At 51.6% G+C, this 24,433-nt stretch overlaps 1 protein-coding gene across 1 annotated transcript; it reads left to right on the top strand.

The window, feature by feature from the left end:
* Window positions 1–10,184: 10,184 nt before the first annotated feature.
* On the top strand, window positions 10,185–18,851 carry LOC102242160 (keratin, type II cytoskeletal 71). The gene is made up of 9 exons (XM_005869219.2): window positions 10,185–10,695; window positions 13,019–13,233; window positions 13,925–13,985; window positions 14,481–14,576; window positions 14,933–15,097; window positions 15,284–15,409; window positions 16,652–16,872; window positions 17,529–17,563; window positions 18,362–18,851. The coding sequence occupies exons 1-9, from the start codon at window positions 10,249–10,251 to the stop codon at window positions 18,571–18,573; spliced, it is 1,578 nt and encodes a 525-aa protein (XP_005869281.1). The 5' UTR covers window positions 10,185–10,248; the 3' UTR covers window positions 18,574–18,851.
* Window positions 18,852–24,433: the final 5,582 nt, after the last annotated feature.

Below are 24,433 nucleotides of genomic sequence, written 5' to 3' on the forward strand. Positions count from 1 at the left end.
GGCGAGGGAATCTTGATCTGTTTCTGGTGGTACCTCCCAGCCCAGAAGCCATGGCCTTTGATGTAAATATTTCTAAGAATGGCAACACCCAGTTCCTCCTTTGTATGAGTCATGACTCTGAATGTCTGCTGTATATTCAATAAATTGCCCTCGATTAATGTCAGAGCTGCACTCCTGCCAGTGTGTCAATCTCTCCAAATTGCCCACCCCATAATGATAGTGTACCCCACCTAGCACACGTGCACAAACCTTCTGGGAGGCTAGAGGCAGACCAGAACAGCCTTCTCTGGGGTGAGGTCAGGCTGATAGGAGATATGAACACACATGCAAAGCCACACATTTATACAAATCAGGGAATGGCAGCCCAGTGCAGCAATGCTGAGAAGTGATCAGAATGGAGGAGATAAGCAAGGAAGACTTCCTGGAGGAGGAGGAGAGTTTAATCAAATAATCAGAAAGATAGACACAGATTCCCAGAGAGAGAACTTACATTACACTATTGCAGTAGGTTTGAGTGCAGGTTTTGTGAACTTGTTTTGGTGAGGGGTGGGAGGGCTCAGATTTCTTGATGTCAGTAGTGGGGTTGATTGAGTTTCCAAGTCCTTCAGATTTGGCGGGAAGAATTCAGCCCATTAGTCAGCTTTCTTATTTGTCTTGTGTTATGAGTATGCACCCAGTTGTTCCCCTGACAGCTCTCAGGGCAACAGGGATGGGGCCTAGTGAGGACAGGGCCTCTGGTCCCAAGCTGTTGCCTCCATTGACCTCATTGTGCCTTCCATGTATTAAGAAGGTCCTCTCCTGTGTGTGCCAGGATGCAATAAACCTTGGGAAGAACAAGATCCCAAGAGTCTGGCGGGCTTTCTGCCCAAATGCCTCTCTTTGATGTTTCTGGGTCATCTCCCTGGGTATTGGAGAACAGTGAGTGTGCTGGGAGTTACGGGGGTTCTATTGTAGCTTGGCCACTAGCCAGTCACCTGCTATGCTCAGACCAAATCAGTGGTTCTTAACCTGATGGGTCATGACCCCTTTGAGATTTGATGGGAGCTATGGGCCTTTTCTCTTGGAAAGTATACAGAATTATGTCTGCATGTTCAGAGGTTCACAGCCCACCCCCAAAGCCCATTAATGGACTCCCTGGGTCATGAACTCCAGGACCAAATACCCCTAAAGTCGTTCCTAGCACTGACGCTCTGCCTTTTACAAAAGGACAAATTCCCAGTGACCCAGTAAGAGGGGCTGGGGTAGAGTAGATGGGATCCACTTCTTGAAATAGGCTTTAGTGGAATCCATGAACCATCCATTGAATTGCCTCTTCCAGGGTCACAATGCAGACATGCTTTTGACCTCTGAACTATGAGGCCTGAGTGCTGTGCCCAGCCCTGGATGCACAGTGAAGGACCCAGAGGTTACATGGATATGATCTTGGGGGACAGAGATAATGTGTCCTGTGCTGGGATATTGAGAGTGGCAGAGGAGCAACTCTCCTGGTTGCAGCTTATCCCCATCAGAAATGGGGAGATTCTTTATCATCTGGGGCTTAAGATCCTGAGAAGTGCACAGTAGTGACCATGCTCTTGATTTAGGACTCAGTTTGGAAATGTTTTTGAAGTCCAAAAGGGGAAAGCATGGAGTCAGGCCCAGTGGTGACCAACTTCAGTTCCATAGGTCAAGCTTCAGCATGCAAGGCAGAGACTAGAAGGAACAGGTGTGTGTGGGAGCTTAGGTTGGAGAGCAGCCCAGGGGAGTGAGGGAGCACCCATACTGTCTAGGAGGGTGAGTATCTGGTTACTTGTTCTATGGAGACCTCCAGTGAAATTTCCAGTTAGGGGTGGGTCATCTGGATGGGTGACATTCATGCTTACACAGTCTCTGTACCTGGATTGTCATTGACACCTTTTATTTCCTGGACATTTACTACTCCTTTGAGATTCTGCTCAGGTACCCACTCCTCCTCCTGGAAGACTTCCTGGACCCCCAGGCTGAGCTGAGTGTCTATTGGCTAGTACCTTGCAGTGCCCGATGTTCATCTCCACTGTGACTTCTCCACATGTGATTGAGATGATCTGTCTGTGTGACTGGTTCCATCACCATCAGGGGTCTGTAAGGACAAGGATTGGCCTTATTCATTGCTGGGCTTAGCAATTAGAAGACACTCAACGGAGCTTCACCCAACAGAGACACCCAGAGGATAGTGTTCTTAGGGTCTTTCTATCCAGCACAATGTGTTTAAAACTTTTTTGTGAGGTAAAACCCATACATCTATGACCATTTTGACAAGGGTGCTAAGACCATTACGTGGAGGAAAGAACAGTCTCTTCAACAAATGGTGCTGGGACAACTGGATACCCTTATGCAAAGGAATGAAGTGGGATTCCTACTTCAGACCATATACAAAAATTAACTCAAATAAGACCAACCACTTAAATATAAGAGCTAAAACCATAATACACTTAGAAAAAAAAACATAGGGATAAATTTCATGATCTTGAATTTGGTAAAGGATTCTTAGATATAACATCAAAAGCACAAGCAACAAAAGAGAAAATAGATAAATTGGACTTCATCAAAATTAAAAACTTCTGCACATTAAAGGACATTATTATGAAAGGGAAAATAACAACCTGCAGAATGAGAAAATATTTGCAAACCATGTCTCTGCAAAGGGTGTAGCATCCAAAATACATAAAGAACCCTTACCACTCGACAAAAAAAAGACAAACAGCCCAATTAAAAAATGAGCAAAGGTCTCTAATGAACCTTTCTTCAAAGAAAACATACAAATGGTCAATAAGCACATGAAGAAATGCTCAACATGATTAGTCATCAAGGAAATGTAAATCCAAACCACAATGCGGTACCATTTCACACCCAGTACGATGGCTGTAATAAAAAATAATGGAAAATAAAAAGTGTTGGTGAGGATATGGAGAAATTGGAACATTTATACATTGCTGCTGGGAATGTAAAATGGTTCATCCACTGTGGAAAACACTTGGGCAGTTCCTCATAAAATTAGACAATTCTACTCCTAAGTATACATATCCAAAAGAATTGAAAACAAGTGCTTAAACAAATACATGTACATGCGTGCTCATAGCAGCACTGCTCACAATAGCTAAAGGTGGAAGCAGCCTGCTATAGTCTGAATGTTTATGTCTTGCCAAAAGTCACATGTTGAAATCCTAACCCCTAAAGATGATGGAATTAAGAGGTGGGCCTTTGGGAGGTGCTTAGGTTATGAGAATGGAGTCCTCATGAATGGGATTAGTGTTCTGATAAAAGGGACCCTGCAGAGCTCCCTAGCCCTTTCCACCATGTGAGGACATAGTGAGATGCCACTGGCTATGAACCAGGAAGAGGGCCTGCTCCAGAGTGCAACTGTGTTGGCACCTTGATCTTGGACTTCCCAAACTACAGAACTGTGGGAAATAAATTTCTGTGTTTATAAGCCACCAGTCTATTGTATGTGTTATAGGAGCCTGAAAGGAATATGACACAGCTCCGATGTCCATCAACAAATGAATGGATAAAAAAATTGTGGCATATTCATACAATGGAATATTATCTCTATATATAAAAGCCTAAGAGACTGTTACTACAGAACGACTGGAATGACCAGTCGCTATGATGTGCACTGACCACTAGAGGGAAGATGCTCAATGCAGGAGCTGCCCCCAGCCTGCAGGGCCCGATTGCTGATGGGGCCTGCTGGCCAACCTCCCAGTTCCTCCCCCCAGCCAGCAGGCTCTGATTGCCTGATCAGGGCTGGGCCCCTGGGCTGGGATGGGAAAATGGGGGTGGGTGGCGGTGGAAGCGGGTGGCAAGGGAAGGAAGAGGCAGGGAGGTGGGGAACCTGATCAGCCCTGATTGCCGGCCAGGCCTAGGGACCCCACCTGTGCGTGAATTTTGTGCTTTGGGCCTCTAGTTTAGTCATAAAAAGGACTAACACACTGATACACGAGTGTGGATAAACCTTGAAAACATTATGCTAAGTGAAAGAAGTCAGACACAAAAGGTCACATATTGTATGAGTCCATTCATCTGAAATGTCCAGCATAAATAAATCCAGAGAGATTTGGTGGTTGGAGGGATCCAGATAGGAGGAATGAGAACTGACTGCAAATGCATACTGGATTTCCTTCTAGAATGAAAATATTTGGAACTAGGTAGAGGTTGTGATTGCACTACATTGTGAATATATTAATGCTACTGAAGTGTTTGCTTTAAAATGATTACTTTTAGCCCAGCCATCATGTCTCAGTGGTTGAGCATCGACCTATGAACCAGGAGGTCATGATTCAATTCCTGGTCAGGGCACCTGCCTGCAGGTTGCAGGCTCAATCTCCAGTGGGGGACATGCAGGAGGCAACCGATCAGTTATTCTCTCTCATTATTGATGTTTTTATCTCTCTCTCCCGCTCCCTTCCTCTCTGAAATCAATAAAAATATATTTTAAAAAATGAAATAAAATGTTACTTTTATATGAATCTTACCTAAATAAAAATAAATTGGGGAGAGGGCAGGTAACAGAGAAAAGGCCAGAGAAATGTTGCTCCCAGCTTTTCCTAGCAAATAGCAACCTGGAGTAAATACAGTTGTGGCCAGTAGGAGGATGAAGGTCTTACCCTTCATTTGATTGATCAAAGGGAAGTCTGGGGAATTTGAGGACCTCTCACTTCCTTTATCCCCAATATGAGAGCACAGAGAGGTTGCTCAGTAAGTGGTGAATGAATTACTGATTGCAAAAAGAAGATGGCAGTCATGAAGTGTGTACCCTGTCTCCTGGAACCTCATCCACTCTTTCTTGCCCCTCCTCCCTGTGCCTTTCCCTCTGCCTCTGACCCTCTCATTTTCTGATCTTTATAAATTTCTCCCCAGATTCCAAACTTGGTGTAGCTCAAGGCTTTAACTTATTCATCCATGTGCATTGGTAGAGAAAGTTTCATTGAAATGGATGCTCTGTGACCTTGAGAAGTCAGTTTGTCCATCCTTCTGCCCTTTGGAAGGATGTTCTTACACACTCAACTACTCAGGACCTTTCCTGCTCTTATGAACTCAGAGATGTTGAATGAATTAATGAATTTGATTCCCTTACTTGTTCACCAGCTGTGTTTCACCACATCCCTTCATGGCTATTATTGAAAATGAATATAGTGAAAATGAGACAATCGGTTCTTGCTTGTGTGCCACTAGTGGAGAAGAATGGAAACATGGAGGTCTGCAAGCAATAGCTAATTCAAGATGGGGCCCATTGTCAGGTCGGTGGTCCTCAGAAACCCGTGTACACATGCATAGACATGTGCTCATTGGCTCACAGGTTCATGTCTATGGAAGATATTGAAAATATTTAACAATTCGTATTCTGCTCATGTCCATGTTCAGGTCCACCCAATATGGATGTGTACCCACACACGTCCTCCAACATGTTGGGGCATATCTGTCAGCTGGGAGAAGTCAGAGTGGACCTGCAGGATGAGGGTCAGATGGGCAGACAGGGGAGGACTGCCCAAGAGGCTACTGCCTGAATTCCAGAGGGAGAGAGGATCAGGTGCAGCCTGGGCCATGGCAGTGATGATAGATACAGAGGAGCTGGGGCAACAGAGGACAGGTGACTTCCTGAGAGCAGGGAGCACCTAGGACAGTGATGGCGAACCTATGACACGCGTGTCAGAGGTGACACGCGAACTCATTTTTTTGGTTGATTTTTCTTTGTTAAATGGCATTTAAATAAATAAAATAAATATCAAAAATATAAATCTTTGTTTTACTATGGTTGCAAATATCAAAAAATTTCTATATGTGACACGGCACCAGAGTTAAGTTAGGGTTTTTCAAAATGCTGACAAGCCGAGCTCAAAAGTTTCGCCATCACTGACCTAGGAGGATGGGCGTGAGCACGCATCTCATGGCAGAGCCATGTGGGATAGGAAGTGTGAGCTCAGTTTTCCACACTGTGGTGCAGATGTAGGAAGGACAGCAGGAAATCAGAACTGGAGCTTGTGGGAGGCTAGAGTTGGGCATGTGCACCTGGAATAGGGCAGGCACCTGCACTGGGCATTTGTACGTGAGGAAGCCAGGATGGTGTAGAGACTAAGAGTACACATTGCAGGCAGACTGCCTGGTTGAACCCTGGCTCAGCTACTCACTAACTGTGCAACCTCGAGTAAGTTACCTAACTTCCTGTGCCTCAGTATCTTCATCTGTAAAATGGGGATAATAACAGTACCTGCCTCATAGGGCTGTTGTGAGAATTAAATGAGCTAATATAGGTGAAGTGCTCAGAGCAGTGCCTGGCAGAGCTCACACTGTGTGTTAGCTACTACTACTATTATCATCATCATTATTATTATTTACAAGTTGCCTGCCATCCTCCTTGGGGAGTAGGTGGAATAGGTATTAGTATCCCCCTTCTTAGAGATGTGGAAACAGAGGTTTAGGAAGTTGCGAGATCTTCCTTTGGTCACATGGCAAGCCCAGGACTTAGGTCTTCAGAGCCCTAAGGGTACACACTTTGCCAGAGGCTTGGAGTGAGGATGGAGGAAGGAGATGGTCAGCAAAGCTCAAAGGAGGTGCTTCCGGCCTCAGAGCTGAGCGAGGGGCCGGCTGCCTTGGAGGGCACCCCTGGCAGCCACACTGCAGGATGGGAGCAGAGCTGAGTGCCTGGTGGGGCGGCGCTCCTCTGTCCCTTATATCCCAGCTCCTCTGGGGTGAGTTCACATTTGGCCTTGCCAGCTGCCAACCTGCTGAACAGCTGACCTGCCCCTAGATGAGCGGCTCTGATTGTGGCCACGTCCCCCAGGGACTGTGCTCTCTCCAACTGGCTTGGGGCTGAGCACCCTGCCTGCCTGCAACTCCAGGAGGATGCAGGGACACGAGGAGGGGGCTTGTGGGTGTTCACATACAACATGCTCCTTTCCTGGATCTGCGTGCTGAGGAGGGCTGGCAGGACCTGAGCTGATGTCATCCAAATCACCCAGCTCATTCTCTCTAATTTTGGAGACAATTATTTCCTTAGAACACTACCTGCTTCTCTCTCAGCACCTCCAGCCTCTCCCCACCCCCCACCCCCCACCCCCTGCTCCTACCCACACAGCAGTTAGATTCTGCTTCCTTGAACACGTGTGGCTCAGACTCTGCCTGGCTCACAAGCCCTCAGTGGCCCCCTACCACTTGCCCTATCCCATGTACAGCTTGGGACCTAGGGTCCCTCCCCCCATGGTCACCCTTCACTCATATAATGACTTCAGCCCTGAGGGTCCTTTCTTCAATACCCTTTCTCCTGGCAGTCTGGGCCATTTTCACATTTCCTCTCTGCCCGTCTACCCAAGCCCTCTCCCTTTAAAGGACTCGAATTCAAACCCTTTCTTTTGGGAAGTCCTTTTGGACTCAGTGTCCTCAGGTCTTGCCTCTCTTCTGTGCATTCTCTTTTCTTCTCACTCAGCAATTACATCTTGCATTGGACTAAATGTTCTTGCCCAACACTTTCCAAGACCTTCTCTGGAGGCTTCTCAGACCCCAGAAGACTGAGGTGGGTGCAAGTGGGTCCCTACTGGGGCCAAGGATCACAACAAATGTGGCAAAGTGATCATCACCATAGAGGTAGAAATGAAATTATGAAGTTACAAATTGTGCGAACCAAATAAAACATGTTGCCTATGAAACCAAGAGACATACAAAACATAATATATTGAATACACAATTAAAAATTTTCCCTTGAATGTCTGAGCTAGATGTTCCTGGTAGCTTGGACACACTCCCTTCCACTGTTTCACAAGGGAGTTAAACTGCAGCTCAGACATTTCCATGCCTGGCCAAGCATGGCTCAGAATTTCATTCCCACCTAGAAAGTTGGGAGATCCCCGGAAAGGCATGAAGGGAAATAAGCTAAAATACAGTAGATCGCATCCTCCACCAGCCCAAGAGGTCTCCCAAAGCAAGGGGCTCTGTCTCATTTTGCCCCTGAGTCTCCCTAAATCTCAGTTAAGGCCTGGGAAGGGCCTTGGAAACCTCAGTGAACTGTGGCCCTGTCCAGGTTTCCTTCTGTCCCTCCCCCTTTCCCTCCAGCAAAAAAATACAAGCAGCCCAGGAGCCCCACCTGGGCCCACCCTTCCTGTGGGTGGCCTAGAACTCTCCTCCTTCCTGTTCTATCATCATCCTCATCAACAACATTGGGTGTTTCATACCTAATAGCCAGGATCTGATTAATTCACGATAAGGTGTTAATGACTTGTTAATAGCTTGATGAGATGCTTTTCCCAGGAACACCGTATTTGGAGGGATGCAGAAACCAAGTGCTTTGAGGGCAGGGTACTTTGCATTGCCCCCTTCAGCACTTGGTAAGAGCTAGTAAATATTTGACAAGTGGATCAAGCCAAGAGACTTGGCTCAACAGAGGTTTATTGAAGGGAGAACATAAGAGAGGGGGAGAGAGGGAAGGAGGGAGGGAGGGAGGGAAAAGTATACTAGATGGTCTTTGATCTGGAGAACCTCTACTTTCTTTACAAAGAAAAACTGAAATGACATGTGACACAGCCTTCGGAGGAACTTCATGGCAGCTGCCCACAGAGTCACTGTCTTTCCAGCACATACCAAGACCATGCTAAGGGCTGAGGGAGAGGAGGAGAGTGCAGACCTGGGCTATGCTGACCCGGGAAGACCCCTGGGAAGAGGGCAGGTGGAGGAGCAATAGAATGAGAGGTGGCAAAAGAGAGGGGGAAGGATGGATAGAAGATGGAGAGGAGCGATGAGGAGGGATGGAGAGAGAAGGTAGGAAATAGAAATTCTGATGGTTTCAATAAGAGCCATGAAGACAAAATGGTAGGGGAAAGGGATTCCAGGTCCCCTAAGCAAAGTGAGAGAGAACCCCACTCCAGCCTGGCTCCAAATTATTCTCCCACCTGTGGCCACTGCCAGCCAAGAGTCACAGGGCCCAGCAGGGGTCTCTGGACAAGGGCAATCTCCAGGGGAAGAAAAGGGGCCACAGCAGCAATGCAGTCACGTGCGAGAACCAGGACCCACCCCAGAGCCGGGAACACAGCATAGAGGGGCAGCAGGCAGAATCTAGGACAGGGATCACAGGGACCACGGGACCATTTGGAGCAGGATGGCATCATGCTCGCTGGGTCACCTTCTTCGGGAGGCCGGCACTGGGGAGCCCACCCCCCGCCAGCCTGCACTCCTGGCTCCCATGGGTCTGGGAGATGCAGCAGTTCAGTCTCACTTAGACAGCAGTTTCTTCTATTTGAACTCTAAACACATGCTCCTGTCCTACACATCGAAGGAAAGACAAATGATCAAATGGGACCCACCTCCCTCCACCGGGAGTCTTCCCTTGAAACCTCCAGGCTCTGAGCAAGCCTCTCTTTGTCCTCCCATTTCTCCTCTCAGTTGACTCCCTGAATTTCTCGGCCACCTCCCCCAGCTCCATCCTCCTTTCCTCTTCCTCTTTCTGTCTAGTGCTTGAAGGACTAGACATCAATGGTCTCTTGCCTTATTGCGAGAGTTTGAGAGAAGGAAAGTGTGGACACCCTTTCTCTGGTGAACTTGCAGAAGCGCATGGCACCCTGTGTCCATGGCTGACTCTGGCCTGGGCTGCTCATGTCCCATGCAGGGGGAAGGGTCACCCCACCCCCAATGGCCCAGCAGAAAGAGCTGCTATCTCTGTGGGTTAGGAGAAGAGGCCATCGGTGGGTTGTGACTCCAGGAGGTGTGGAGGAGGGGTGCATGCCTGAATGATCTGTCCCTTTCTGGGAAAGAGGAGGGCACCGCTACGGCTGGAGTCCCCAGATACTCTGTCTACCCTGTGGCCTGCTCTGTCCAGAGCAGCCCACCTCCTCCCACCCTCCTGACCCCCGAGAGGAAGCCCACAACCCAGAGAATCAGGATAGGGATGAAGGGCCAGCGACATCCCCCTGGAGAGGCTGGGCCTGCGGCAAATTGCCCTATGACAACAGGTTAATTAGATAAGACCCAAATTACATGAGCAAGGCTTGCAAGCCCAGCACTTTGAAGGTTTCATGTTGTCTCAGAGGTGGGGAGGGCTTGGTCTCTAGCTCAGCATAGAGAAAATGACTTCTTGCTCCCAGGCACGCCAAACCCACGAATTAAGCTCTTCACTGCCCATCCACAAGCCCCAGTGCCAAGCACATATAAGGAAGGGCACCTGTCGGTCCTCGCAGCAACCTGTGGAACCCGTGTGGGATTTTGCCTTCCTCCCTCCTGAGTCTGAGTTCCGCCTCCACCAGCAGCATGAGCCGCCAGTTCACCTGCAAGTCCGGAGCTGCCACCAAGGGGGGCTTCAGCGGCTGCTCCGCTGTGCTCTCAGGGGGCAGCTCGCCCTCCTTCCGGGCAGGGGGCAAAGGGCTCAGCGGGGGCTTTGGGAGTCGGAGCCTCTACAGCCTGGGGGGCTCCCGGGGCATCTCCTTCAACGTGACCAGTGGCAGCGGAAAGAGTGGAGGTTATGGATTTGGCCGGGGCCGGGCCAGCGGTTTTGCTGGCAGCATGTTTGGCAGTGTGGTCTTGGGACCTGTGTGCCCAACTGTGTGCCCGCCTGGAGGCATCCACCAGGTCACTGTCAATGAGAGCCTCCTGGCCCCCCTCAATGTGGAGCTGGACCCTGAGATCCAGAAAGTGCGTGCCCAGGAGCGGGAGCAGATCAAGGTGCTGAACAACAAGTTTGCCTCCTTCATCGACAAGGTGGGTCTGCTAGGACCTGGGGAGTCTGTAGGCAGTGTCTTTTCTTGGGATGTGAGCTTTTGTTACAGCATGAGAAACTGAAGTTAAGGATGAAGAGGGACTTATTGTGGACAAGACAGGTATTTTCTAACATCAGTGTGACTTGTGTAAGGTTCCTTGTGTAGTCTTTTCCTAGAAAAGACAGAGGCAGGTCAATTTCTACTGGCAGGGGCTTATCAGGGCTAGTGGCAGGAGAGCCCAAGAGAATAATCCTGCTTCTTACTCTCAAGGGCTAGATTGGGGCTATTGCTAAGCCTGGGTCTATGCAGATTGTGTGCAGAAAATGACCCCAGGGAGAAGGAATCTGCCCCAGAGCAACCAGGGAAGCTGGCCTCCCTTCCATAGCCAGCTGATCTCGTGCACTAGTCATTTGACTGATGGCTCAGGAGCATCAGGGCTGGTCATTCCCGGTGGCTCTGCTCAGGGCATATGTTTCAGTCGGCTGAGGCCTTTCTCGAGGCAGAATAGTGCGCTGGGGAAGTCAGACCTGGCTTCCACCCTGGTCCATCACTTACCAGCTGTGTGCTTGGGGAAAGTTGTTTATCCTGTTGGTGCCTCTGTTTTCTCATCTCTACAATGGAGATAATACTTACCTTTTGGGGTCATTGTCAGGTTTATAAAGGAAAATGCACTGGAAGATCTTGGCACAATGCCTGACACATACTAAATACTCCCAGTGATTGCTATTGTTACTATCATTTTAATCTCCAGAGAGCTAGGGGAAGGAGAGCATCAAAGGGCTGGAAGAGACCTCAAGGGATCATCCAGTCTAGACAGGCCCCTGACTTTCAGTAGATAAGAGATTATTGCTCCCATTTTATAAGTCAGCAAAAACATGGAAATGAATGCCATGCCCAAGGTCATCTGAGGGAGAGAAGGTGAGGTTGGACACTCAGCCTCCTGCTTCCAAACCAAGTACTAGGGACTTGAGGGCCATGATGGCTACATCACAGTAACACACTAAGGACAGGTCAGCCCAGGACAAAGCCAGTGGTTGAGACAGTCAATAGCCACCAAAGCATAGCTGCACCCTTGAACCCCCAACTCCTTGCAACTCTCATCTCCTGTTCAAGGGAGGATTCCCTGCTGCCCCTTCTCACCTAAGGGGCCAATACCACTGCTGTGGCTTCTTACTTCTCTAAGTCATTTGGAAGATCAAGGTGTTCTGAGGTATGGGGCTGGGGGATGGGAGTGAACTGAACATTGGCTGGGCTGGTCAAATACCATTAAAGGATGAAGTCTGGAGAAATGGGAAGAAAGACAAACACAAAGACAGTCACTTCTATGAACAAAGGTGGTCTGACTGGGGTGAGAGGAAAGCAGGCTCAAAGGCCTAGGCAGTTCCCAAACCATTTTAGTCTCCAGAAGAATACAATCAGAGAAGGTAGTACATCCTCTCAGAGATCCAGGGGTGTCCAGTGTGTGGTCCAGATATGTATTGTGGTGTCCTAGGTGTAGGGCTTACTCTGTGGTTAATGCTCGGCCTTATGGATATACATGAAAAAGTCAGGACTGGTTAGACTCTAACCGTTAGACCAAACCAAATGCTGGCTGACCTGCTGGAGGCAAGCTGTTTGGTGGCTAACCCATCCCAACATTGAGTCCCAGACTATTTCTCAAGGTCCTGTGTTTCTGACTTTAGGGATTCAACCTCATTTAAAGAGTAGTGCTCCTCCCCCCCAACCCCAAGCCAAATAAGAGAGGCATATGCAGATCCACCCGCTCTGGTTAGGGCCCTGGCCCAGTGTGGCCATGGTGGCAGCAGGAGCTCCCTCTGTCCATTGAGAAAATGGTTCTGAGGAGCAGGGGAGTAGGAAGTGACCGTGAGCCCAGTAGAGCTGGGGCCTCTCAGGAGTTTAGAATAACCGAAGCTCTTGGGCCACTGAGCCTCGCTGAGCTTGATGTGTTATAAAATGAACAGCAGACCAATCTTCAGAGAGGTCAACCTTCCCAAAGATGGACCCAGCCTGAATCTGTCCTGGCACCTTCAGGCACATCCCTGTCATGTGCTGACTTGGCCACAGTGGGTTCTGAGTGACTGGATGTATGAGTTACAGGACCCATGTCTGGGTTTAGCCCTTGCCCTACCACTTATTAAACCATCAGATCTTGGAAAGAGGCTAAATTTCTCTATGCCTCAGTTTCCTCTCCATTAGATATGGTTAAGAACTCGCCCACCTCATGCAGCTGTTGTGAGGGCTAGAGAGCTTTGCGCAGTGCCCTGTGAGCGATAGATGTGACTGTTTCTGTGGGGGCTCAACAGTTTCTGGGCTTCGGGTTCCAGGTGCGGTTCCTGGAGCAGCAGAACCAGGTGCTGGAGACCAAGTGGGAGCTGCTGCAGCAGCTGGACCTGAACAACTGCAAGAACAACCTGGAGCCCATCCTGGAGGGCTACATCAGCAACCTGCGGAAGCAGCTGGAGACGCTGTCGGGGGACAGGGTGAGGCTGGACTCAGAGCTGAGGAACGTGCGGGACGTGGTGGAGGACTACAAGAAGAGGTGAGTGAGAAGGGGCCCCCTGCAGCTCAATAGCTGCCCTGTCCCTCTGAACGCATCCTGTCCTTGGGGGCCCTGGCAGCTACCCCAGCTTAAAGTTTTTGGAGGTGGGGGGCAGTGTCATTGTCACATGAAGCAGAATCACCCTCCGGAACAAAACTCCAGAACTTGCTCTCTGCCCCTCCAGCCTCTGGCCTGACACTTGGGACAAATGTCCAGCTTAGTTAGTTGGACAGTGGTCAAAGGATTAACTCAGGCTCTAGGGTGAGGGAAACCTTGGGTAACCACTATGTTTCCCCAAGCTTCTGTGTCCTCATTGGTAAAAGGCGTTTAAGCCCATCAACCTCCCAGAACTGCTATGAGGAGTAACTCCAGAAACACTCCCATTCAAATGTCGAGGGAGCAGATTGCTTTTTGCTTCCTCTGAGATTTCCCACAGGACATTCACTCTACATGCTCTTTCTTCATTTTTGAAGCTGAATCTTTAACAATCTCCTTCTTCCAAACTTGGTTACCAGGTCTCCTCCCTCAGGAAGCCTTCCTTGCCTGGCTGGCCCCCCTGGCCCAGTACTCCACAGCCCCTCAGCACCTGTGCCCTCTGACAGGCATACTACTCCTCATTCAGGGTCTTCCCTGGGCAAATGAGGTTTCTCAGTGAGATGTATTAACCAACCCCGCCCTGGCATTTCTGCAGGTATGAGGAAGAAATCAACAGGCGGACAGCTGCAGAGAACGAGTTTGTGCTGCTCAAAAAGGTGAGGGGGAGGCAGGCCCTGAGTCCAGGCTGCCTGGAACCTGGAGACGCTGAGCCTGCAATGTGCTCTGCTCTCAGAGAACGTGAGCTGTTTCAGAAACAGTGAGGTGAAGGCAGGGAACCGCGATGAAAAACTACTCAGAAGAGAGAATACAAAGGCAGGAGGAGGATGATGGCCTTCCTGATGTTTCCCATGGTTGGGTCTGTCCATAGTGAAGAGCAGCCAAGGGTGACACACAGGTTCCCCCTGCAGCCTCAGGGTCTGCTCATACATCACAGAGATGACTGACAACAGCCTGTCTGGGGCCTCCTTCCTTTAGGGGTGCCCATCCCTGCTGATGGGGCAGAGTTTCAGGATGCTCCTTCTTCTCCTTTTCCATGGGCCCCTCAAGGAGAAGAGGGGGCCACTCACCTGTGCAGGGCACCCAGGCTGGGGCAGCTGTTGCCTCCTCGGGTGCACTGGCAGTGACCAGGGGATGGCTGGGGCATCTTTCAGGACGTGGACGCAGCTTATGCCAATAAGGTGGAGCTGCAGGCCAAAGTGGACTCCATGGACCAGGAGATCAAGTTCTTCAAGTGTCTCTTTGAAGCCGTGAGTCTGTCTCTCCACTCCACCCCTCTGAGGGCAGCCAGTGGGTAAAACTCTATTCTGGGGGCTGGGAGATCATGGAGCCCTCGCTCTCAAGGAGTTCCCCCGGTTAGTCATTCACCTCCCACCTCGGCCCTGAGAGGCTCCTCAATCTCCACCTCTGGGTGGGAAGGAAATGGACCCAGCCCTGGCTCCATGGTGTCAGGAATCTGGGGCCCAGAGGGAACTTGCCAAGCCCAGGGAGCAGCAGCCTCGGTTGGGAACCTCATGTTTGACATCACCAGGATTTGCTCACCTTCCTTGGGGAAGGTTTCGGCCTTTGACAGTCAAGTCCTGAGACTATCCTTGTTTCCCTGCAGGAGATCACTCAGATCCAGTCCCACATCAGTGACATGTCTGTCATCCTGTCCATGGACAACAACCGGGACCTGAACCTGGACAGCATCATAGACGAGGTTCGGGCCCAGTACGAGGAGATTGCCCACAAGAGCAAGGCCGAGGCCGAGGCCCTGTACCAGACCAAGGTGAGCTGGGCCTGAGAGGGCAGCCTCAGCAAGTATGTTCTGGGTCTGATCGTTCCCAGAACAGAGGCAGTGTCCAGTCAAGTGTCCAGTGTGCCCTGCCCCGTGACATCACCAACCTGAGACATCAGGTGCTCCCACACCGTGTTTACCATGCTCATCCTTGGCTCTGTGCTCTGGGGTCCCCAGTTCCAGGAACTGCAGCTGGCAGCTGGTCGGCATGGGGACGACCTGAAAAACACCAAGAATGAAATCTCGGAGCTCACCCGGCTCATCCAGAGAATCCGCTCAGAGATTGAGAATGTGAAGAAGCAGGTGAGGGGTTAGATTGCCCCTGTGGCTTGGGTCAGGTGGGCACAATTGGAGGGGAGATGAGTTGGCTGAGGATGGCAACTTCCCAAAATCTCCACCCATGAGGTCGCTGCCTCAAACATTTAGAGCAGACATCCCCGGGGTATCTCAGTACCTACTCAGCCAAGGACCTCTGGTTTGGAACCCCCTGCCCCAGGAAGCATTCTCTCATCCCACAGGCTGAGTGTGGTGCCAGGCGCCCTGTCCCCCTGTCCCAATCAATGTGCTCTCGGCACTGGTGCTTTGCCTGAACTTGTCACACTTCTGTAATTGCACCTGCCCATCTCTTCTTCCACTGGACTGAAGGAGGCAGGGAGCTGGCTGCTTTGTTCCCTATTGTTTTTCCAGCATCTAATATGGTGCCTGACATATAGGCTGCAGCCACTGCTTTAGTAGATGGCAAGACAAGGTGCAGGTATATAATAACAATAGCCACAGTTCCTATAATTGTATCACATTAAATCCTCACAAAGACTCAGATGAGGAAACTGAGGCTCAGAGAGGTTAAGTGGGTTACACAGCTGGTAAGCGGCAGAGCTGTGATTTGAACCAAGGTCTCCTGACTCCGAGTCCAGTGCTCCTCCCACTCTCTCACAAGCTTTAACACTTAGTAGCTCTGAGACATTAGGCGAGTCACTTGTCCTCACTGTACAGGGTGTTATAAGGACTAGATAAGTTTAGGTGTATAAAAAGCAGATAAAGGGCTGAGTGTTGTGCCAGACAGATGGTAAGCACTTGGGAAATAGGAGTAGGTCCTGGAGAATCCTTCCCTGTCCCCTCACTGTGGCCCCACGTACCTGGTCAGGCACCATCATTGTAGCTGTAACACCATATTCCAGTGATCTCTCTTCCCAGACTTTAAACAACTCAAGAGCAGAAAGCCAATGTGACTCTCACTCATTTTGTATCCTTGGCCAAGTAAATGTCTTTGCATTCACTGAAGTGGTGGTGAATTAGCCATCATCTCAGGAGGGCAGGAGGCACTCTATTTGTTATCACCACCAACGTCTAAACACAGGGGAGTGGAGATAGAGCTAAGGAAGGACTTGCTGATGCCAGAAGGGGCCCAGCCTAGAAGAGGAGCAAGAGGTGTGAAGGCTGGAGGTGGGCATCTCTGCTCAGAATCTCAAAGAATGAGTGGTATTTGCATGTAAGTGCCTCCAATGACCCCTTTCAGTTTTCCAACATCTCCAATTCCCTATTTAGGCTTCCAACCTGGAGACGGCCATCGCCGATGCCGAGCAGCGAGGGGACAATGCCCTGAAAGATGCCCGGGCCAAGCTTGACGAGCTGGAGGCTGCCCTGCACCAGGGCAAGGAGGAGCTGGCCCGGATGCTGCGCGAGTACCAGGAGCTCATGAGCCTGAAGCTGGCCCTGGACATGGAGATCGCCACCTACCGCAAGCTGCTGGAGAGCGAGGAGTGCCGGTGAGGGGGGCGTGCTCGGCAGGAAAGGGTTTGGGGGGGACCTCAGGAGAAAGCCTAACACATCCTAACCCAGAAAAGATGAGTTCTTGGGGAGTGAAGGGGCGGTGATGACCGAATAGTTATAATAGTAATAGTTATTAACAATCCCTACATGGGCGTGAGTACTTACTTCATACCAGGCACTGTGCTATGTGGATGAACTCATTCAACCCTCACAACCTCTCTGGGTGTACTCCCCCTGCTTCCTAACAAAAAAAAACCTCACTGCTATGTTAAGTCTTCTTGTTTCATGCTCATTACCTGTCCAGGTACAAGATGAGCTTGTGGAAGATGTTCCATTCTGGTTTCCCCAATGTTCTTGGGAGACAGAAAGGCTCAGTGCCTAGGCCTGGCCCCTGGGAAGTGTGCATACCACCCCCACGTGTGCACCTCACACGAACTACTTTTTGACTTGGGTTGCTGCCTGGTTACCACAAATATTAAGGGGCAGCTCCCCAACTTCTCAGGCTCTGCTTGTGCCAAAGAAGACCTGGAATTTCCATAGGTGCCCATAGGGCTTAGAAACCCACATCAGGCTAGTGGAGGCACTTGCTCTGAGGTTAATAGATCGTGGGTTGCATGATTGCGTGCTCTCATTTTATTTCTCTCCCTAACAGGATGTCAGGAGAATATCCTTCCCCTGTCAGCATCTGTAAGTACTTGTATGTTTGGACCTAAAATTGCAGAATCTGCAGACCGGAAAGGGGCTTAGTCACACCTGTGTGTTGATGAGCAATCTGAGACTCAGAGAGGGAAAACCTTTGCCTGAGATCACAGAGCCAGATAGCAGAGGCATGGTCAGAAACCAGGCCTCCTGACTCCCAGCCCAGGGTTCCTTCCTCCTTATCACTCCATCTACTGTTCCCAGGGGCTGGCAGCTAGGACCAGGGAGACATGCCACTGGGATGGGGAAACAAAGGACATGTTGCAAGAAAATGAATATGGGTGTAGGTGAGGCTTGGGGAGCCACGTCTGCAAGTTGTGATCAGACCTGGGCTAGGGACTTAGAGCGGCTGGAATTAGTGAACGGGGGACCTTGGAGGTCCAGCCGACAGTGCTAGATCTCTGGGTTTCTTTCTCAGTGGGGCTAAGAGTGTTAAACTAGAGCTTCTGGAAGAGTCCATCCATGGGACAGTTAGCAGAGAGGGGAGGTTGGGGGATGGGAAATTTAGCGGAAAAGGTTAATAGAAAGGGCAGAGGGTAGTGTCCAGAGTGACAGGTGGATAAATTGGTGCCGGGACCAAAAATATGGGCTTCTGAGAGTTAAGAAGCAGCCAGAGTGGGTATAAGCTGGGCAAGCCAAGGGCAGGATATGGGCGAAGCTGTCTCGGGAAACACCCCCCTCCCCCCGGGACAGGGTCAGCTGTGATTAGAGTCCCCACCCAACCCACTGCTCCAAGAGGAGCCCCCAGCTCTGGCTGAGGGGTGCTGACCGGCTCTTCCCCTGCAGCCATCATCAGCAGCACCAGTGGCAGCAGTGGCTATGGCTTCCGGCCCAGCTCCGTCAGTGGCGGCTACGTGGCCAGCAGCGGCAGCTGTATCTCTGGAGTGTGCAGCGTCCGTGGCGGGGATGCCCGGAGCCGGGGCAGCACCAGTGACTACAAGGATACCCTGGGGAAGGGCTCCAGCCTGAGCGCCCCCTCCAAGAAAGCCAGTCGGTAGAGAGGGCTGCCATGCCCTCCTGCCACCCCTGTGACCCCAGCAGGGGCTCTGGCTCCCACACGTGCTCTGCCCAGCCCACTGTCAGCCCCGCCCCCACCCTGCTGGCCCTGCTCTTGTACCCCAGGCTCTGGCCTTGGCCACCTCATTTCTCCCAACCTGTGTCTTCCGGAGCCTGGACAGGTGTGGACAACTAACCCTGTGAAATTCCTCCCTGCACACGCCTGGCATCCTTGGCTGTGGTCCCCCAGCCATGCCGTCAGCTCAGACCCTGGTTCCGGGCTCTGTCTGGGCCCTGGATCTCAGACCAAGGCCCCTCTCACACTGGGACCTTTATCCCGGAACCTGACTTCGCTAGGAGCTGTCTCTCTGTCCAAGAAAAGGAGGACTAAAGGACTAACAACCGAGAGGCCTAGTCCCCACCTAACCCGCTCAGACTCGCAACTCATTCTGAATGAAACCAAGCACAGTGCAGCGTCTCTCTTCACTCTCTGCGCCCAGAAGCAGAGAAGAGGAGGCCCGTTCACTTCTTTCTTCTCATAGGCCCTCCCACTGCATCCTCAATAAACAGCACAATCTGATGGTGGTCTCTCTGAGGATCGCTGTGTACATGGACTCCCCTAGGATGCTCACACGAGCAGGCCCCACACACTCCACAGACACATAGGGACACACAGAACACATATCACACTAGGTTAATTTCCCTGTAGAGTGGAAACAGAAGCCCCTCCCAGAGCAGACATGGCAGGGGGGCTGCGAACACCACTGGGCTGGCTGCAGGGAGAGGAGCACGGCGCAGAGTCTGGAAGGAGGGGGAGGGTTTGTTGGAGAAGAAGGAGTCACGTGGGAAGGGTGTGTGCCACCTGGTTTGTGCCCAATGGCAGAATTGGTCCTGCTCCTAACAGGGACCTGGCCTCTTTCTAAGAACTGGGTCTTCCCTGGAGGGAGGACGGGGGCTTGGCAGACAGGAATCTGCATCTGTTCAACCTTTTCCTCTCTGCTCAGAGGCCTGGCCTCCTGGGGGGTAGAGTGGGTGGGGGCCCCTCACTCTGAGCCTCTCTGCTGGAAAGTTAAGGCAGGAAACAAGTTTTTAGAACCTGAGGTTCAACTGGGGTGGAGTGAGCTGGGGGTCGGGCAGGCTGTGAATTTCAGTGACTGTAGTTGGCACCTCGTCAAACACCTGTTCACCCTAAAATCACTGTGGTGGTGGCCAGTCCTGCCCTGTGGTGAGGAGGAAGGTGAGGAGGACAGGTGGCCAGATTCCCCAGTGGCCAGCACGAGCCCACAAACTTCAGCCGGGAAATCCTTGGGGCCCTAGGGGCTTCTGAAGATGGAGGTGGAGAGATTGGAGAAAGGGCTGGGTGGGCTGGGTTGGCGGATAGAACTTCAGTGGTGGCCGGGGCTTATGGCAAGTTCACTGAGCCAGGCTCCAACCCCCGACCACCCGGAAGGTGACCTTCAGCCAGAGTCTCCTGGCTGCCCTCAACCTGGAAGTAAACACCACTATTCTGCAGGTGTGGATGGAAGAAAGAGGGTAGATCAAGACTCAGTAACAAGTTTGTTTTCCTGGAGACAAGGGGAGGCCTGGTGCATGCGTGTGTGTGTGTGCGTATGTGTGTGTGTGTGTGTGTGTGTGTGTGTGTGTGTGTGTTTTCAGAACCAGGTGGAGACACTGCCATATCCTCAGCAAACGATCCACACACACCTGCTGCCTCTGTCCCCTCGCTCCCTTTGCAGCAGTAGGGACTGAGGTGGGACAGCAGAAGGAACTTTCCAGTCAGAGGCTTAGAAGAAATGCTGGATTCACAGGTGTGGGGATGAAGGCTGCTGCTCTGGAGGCTGCTGGTTCATCCCCAGATCCAAGGAGGGAGTGGAGAACTCTCCCGCATCTCTTTGTGCCCGGGGCTTACAGGGGTCTCCTAGGTGGGCAGGGTTTTCCTGTCCCAAGTGTGTTCTCAAGCAGCAGATGGAGGTGTTGTAGACAGTGGGACTTCCTGCTCTCAGTTTGACAGGTTCCAGAATGACAGGGCTAGGCTTGGTGTGGGTTACAGACCAGGCAGGGCTTGGTGGGTGATTTTGGGGAAACAGAGGGCCCTGGCAAACCGTGGCTCGCGAGCCACATGTGGCTCTTTGGCCCCTTGAGTGTGGCTCTTCCACAAAATACCGACTTCTGCGCATGGGCCATGAAGTTTCAATCGCACTGCACGTGCGCGCCAGCACGTGGAATTTTGTGGAAGAGCCGGTATTTTGTGGAAGAGCCGGTATTTTGTGGAAGAGCCGGTATTTTGTGGAAGAGCCGGTATTTTGTGGAAGAGCCGGTATTTTGTGGAAGAGCCGGTATTTTGTGGAAGAGCCGGTATTTTGTGGAAGAGCCGGTATTTTGTGGAAGAGCCGGTATTTTGTGGAAGAGCCGGTATTTTGTGGAAGAGCCGGTATTTTGTGGAAGAGCCGGTATTTTGTGGAAGAGCCGGTATTTTGTGGAAGAGCCGGTATTTTGTGGAAGAGCCGGTATTTTGTGGAAGAGCCGGTATTTTGTGGAAGAGCCGGTATTTTGTGGAAGAGCCACACTCAAGGGGCCAAAGAGCCACATGTGGCTCGTGATCCGCGGTTTGCTGAGCCGCAGTTTGCCGACCACTGCCCTAGGGAAAGAGGCAAATGACATCGACCAGCAGGAAGGGTGGGTGGCTACTATGCTAGATGCAGCAATGTGGTCATTTGATTGTGATTACCAAGAGCAGAGGCTCTATACCCAGGCTGAAAAATAACCTGGGAACTTTACAGCTTTCTCATGTCTGAGCCCCTTCCCTACACCAATTAAGGCAGGCCACTGGGGTGGGGTCCAAGAATTCCCTGGTGTCTTGAAAGTTAGTGAGGAGATTCTGGCGAGCAGCCAGAGCAGAGCACCACTGGCCAAGAGCGTGAACTTGAGGATCCTGTGGCTGTGTCCATATCCATGGGGAAGAACGGCAGGACCAGTCAGCTATGCCTGCCCTGGCCACCCTGGAGGAAGTGGTGGCATGTATTGCTTCCCTCTTGGTGCCTACCGGCGCTTTACAGTTTACCAGGTACCTACACACCCACTGAGCACAGCACTGGGGTTGAGGGAACACTACTATTGCCATTTTACAGATAAAACATTGAGACTCAGATCCCCTGCCTCCCTACAACCACCCTGGGATGGAGACGATCCCAAAGGTACCCTGTCCATTGCCTGCCCTTTAGGGGGCTTGGTGGAGAGTGGGTGCAGGGACAGGAGTCTGTCCTTGGCGGTGCCACCCCACCTGCGTCTCCCGCTGGGTGGGTTCCAGGAGGAACTCGACTGTAGGGTGACATGGAAGGGGGCTCAGGGCTGCTGTGACTCCTCGCTTGGCCCTGATACCCTGATGTGGGGCCCTCTGTGCTGCACAGCAGGATCTGCTCTATCTATTTCACCACTGGAGGAGCTGAGACCCAGGCAGGGGCCGGGGTCTCTTCTAAGGTCACCTGGATTGTCAGGGGCAGAGCCAGGCTCAGACCCTAAAGCTCTGTGGCACTGCTCTCCAGCATGGGCGAGGAGGTCGTGTCCCCGTGAGCAGGTTGGGTAGTCTCAGGAGCAGAGGGGATGCTGAACACATTTTTATCTTGATCAGTGGCACTCAGTGGGGTGGGAAGGGAGTGCAGGTGGGGCCTGAGGCAGCAGGGGAGGGGAGGCAGGGCAGCTGTCTGGGAAGCCAGAGAGTGTATCATGTGCAGCTAGTTGGCTCATTCCCACTCAATCCTTGCTCCATGAAGCCCAGGAGGAGCAGGCTGTCTGGAGACATGCAAGGGAGGAAATGGAGTTTAAGTTTGCACTACAGTGGGGATGATGCCCATGGCCATTCTTCCCCTCAGAGTGTGGAGGCCTTCAGCAGGAGGGTGGAGTTGGAGGCCCAGAGGAGGAGCTGTGCAGGGGACCAGCTTCTCAGGAGCATCACTGGGGCTGCCCTGGGTGAGTTACAGCTGGGCCAGTCCTGGTCTCTCCCAGACAGCGCAGGTCTTTGGGGCCCTTGAGTTGTGCACAGCCTGGTTTCCTCTGCTGCCCAGCTGCTTCCTTCTTCCCCCAGGACCACATGCAGAGGCTGCGCCTCATGCCCAGTTCCCACACACCTATGCTGAAACCAAGCCTCAGGAAGGGTCCCGAACAGAGCCCAGCCCAGGCCTCTGACTCCAAACCCATGGCTCCTGCATGCCACTACTTGCCATTACAATGCCTGCTGGAGCCCCACACCCAGCTAACATGAGGACCAGAAGGGCAAAGCCTGCTCGCAAGCATCTGAAGCACGAAGTGCCGCCCTAATCAGGGAGCTCCCCGTGCTGCTGTGTCAGGAAAGTGGCCTGTTGGCCTGGGGCTGAGCTTCCCATGGTCCTTCAGGAGGGGACAGACTGCAGACCGAGGCCCAAGACACATCCATGTTCCTACCCATGGCAACAAGCCGCTCCTGGACTGGCTGCATCATCATGAGAGGCACACGCATGAGAACATGGCCCAGAGGCGGGAGGCCCAGGCCAGGTCCTAGAAGACCAGAGTCTCTGCTGGGCTTCCTCTGCCTCCTGCAATCCAGGCTGGAAAGACACCAGGTGGGAAGATTAATAAAATCAATAAAATCTGGGCAGGAAAATTCACTGAAATGAGATCTCCCTTGACCTGAGTGAGTTGCTATGGGATTTGGGATTGGGGTGTATTCCTGGGGTGCTAACTGTAGGTACTGAGTCCCTGTAGCCATGGTTGGGTGAAAGTAAGAGATGAGAAGTGAAACTGAGGACGAAAGTGAAGTGGGACACCTTGCACTGAAGAACTGATTGGTGTAAACTAAAATCAGGATGGAATGGGCCGCTTTAAGCGATAGGGTGCTCATCATTGCTGGAGGTGTTCAAGAACAGACTCAACAGCTCTTAAGGGGTATTACAGGGGACTCAAGAGTTGCAAGGGTGGTTTGACCACTAGACCAACGCTTCTCAAATTATTATTTGCATATCCCACTTCTGAAGATCTTATTATAATGCACCTTATGCTTCAGTAGGTCCACATTGGTACCCAAGGGTCCACTCAAAGGGGCTGAGGCCTCTTGGCTGTGACTAAGGCTCAACTCCTTTTTTCGTCTCCATTTCCCTCTCCCAGCTCCAGGCCCAGGTACCATCCGGGGTCTGAAGGGAAGGAATGGAAACGGGTGTTTATGGGGCACCTCCTGTGGACCAGAGACTCCCTGCATTGGGCACGTCACCCATGGCACCTCCCCTGTGCCACCTCTCTGAGGAGGATGTTGTTATTCCTAAGACACAAACATACTAAACCCAGGACCAAAGAGCCAGTGCATGGAGCCAGGATTCCATGAGGTCGTTTTCTCCAAAGCCCACACTCTTTCCACGTTGCCACCCTGCTTCTGGGTCTGGGAACCACCTGTCTCTGCCCACCCAGCTGCTGTGCCTTTCCACCCTGCCCTGACATCCTGAGGGCTCTCTGCCCATTATCTGTCGGAACTTCCATCCATCATATTCCGTCATCTGAAGGCTGAAGTCTCCGATTCCTGGGCGCTGGGCTGTGTTCCCTTTCCCCGTGGTTGCCATGTAACCCATCTCAGGTTTCCATACCAGAGGCTACCTGCAGAGACTATGGCCCTGTTGTCACCGTTCAGTCATAGAAGCCTCTCCTCTTAGTGGTGGGGGCATCAGGACAGCACCTAATGGACAGCACGGTTCTTTCTCTCGACATTGGTGTGGTGGCCAGTCCAGCCACGCCTGCAGCCACCTTTGAGTCTTTGCTTCTCATGAGGACCTCCCGAGGAGACCCAGAGCCCTCATGTGTCACAACCTGGCCTTAGAAAAGTTCTGTTTTCTGTCTGACTGT

This window comes from Myotis brandtii, unplaced genomic scaffold, assembly GCF_000412655.1.
Source record: "Myotis brandtii unplaced genomic scaffold, ASM41265v1 scaffold29, whole genome shotgun sequence".
NCBI classification, from domain to species: domain Eukaryota; kingdom Metazoa; phylum Chordata; class Mammalia; order Chiroptera; family Vespertilionidae; genus Myotis; species Myotis brandtii.

Coding starts and splice junctions, on each gene's coding strand:
- LOC102242160 (XM_005869219.2), top strand. CDS start 10,249: ATGAGCCGCCAGTTCACCTGCAAGTCCGGAGCTGCCACCAAGGGGGGC. Junction 13,234..13,924: donor GTGGAGGACTACAAGAAGAG/GTGAGTGAGAAG, acceptor GCATTTCTGCAG/GTATGAGGAAGAAATCAACA. Junction 15,098..15,283: donor AGGCCCTGTACCAGACCAAG/GTGAGCTGGGCC, acceptor TGGGGTCCCCAG/TTCCAGGAACTGCAGCTGGC.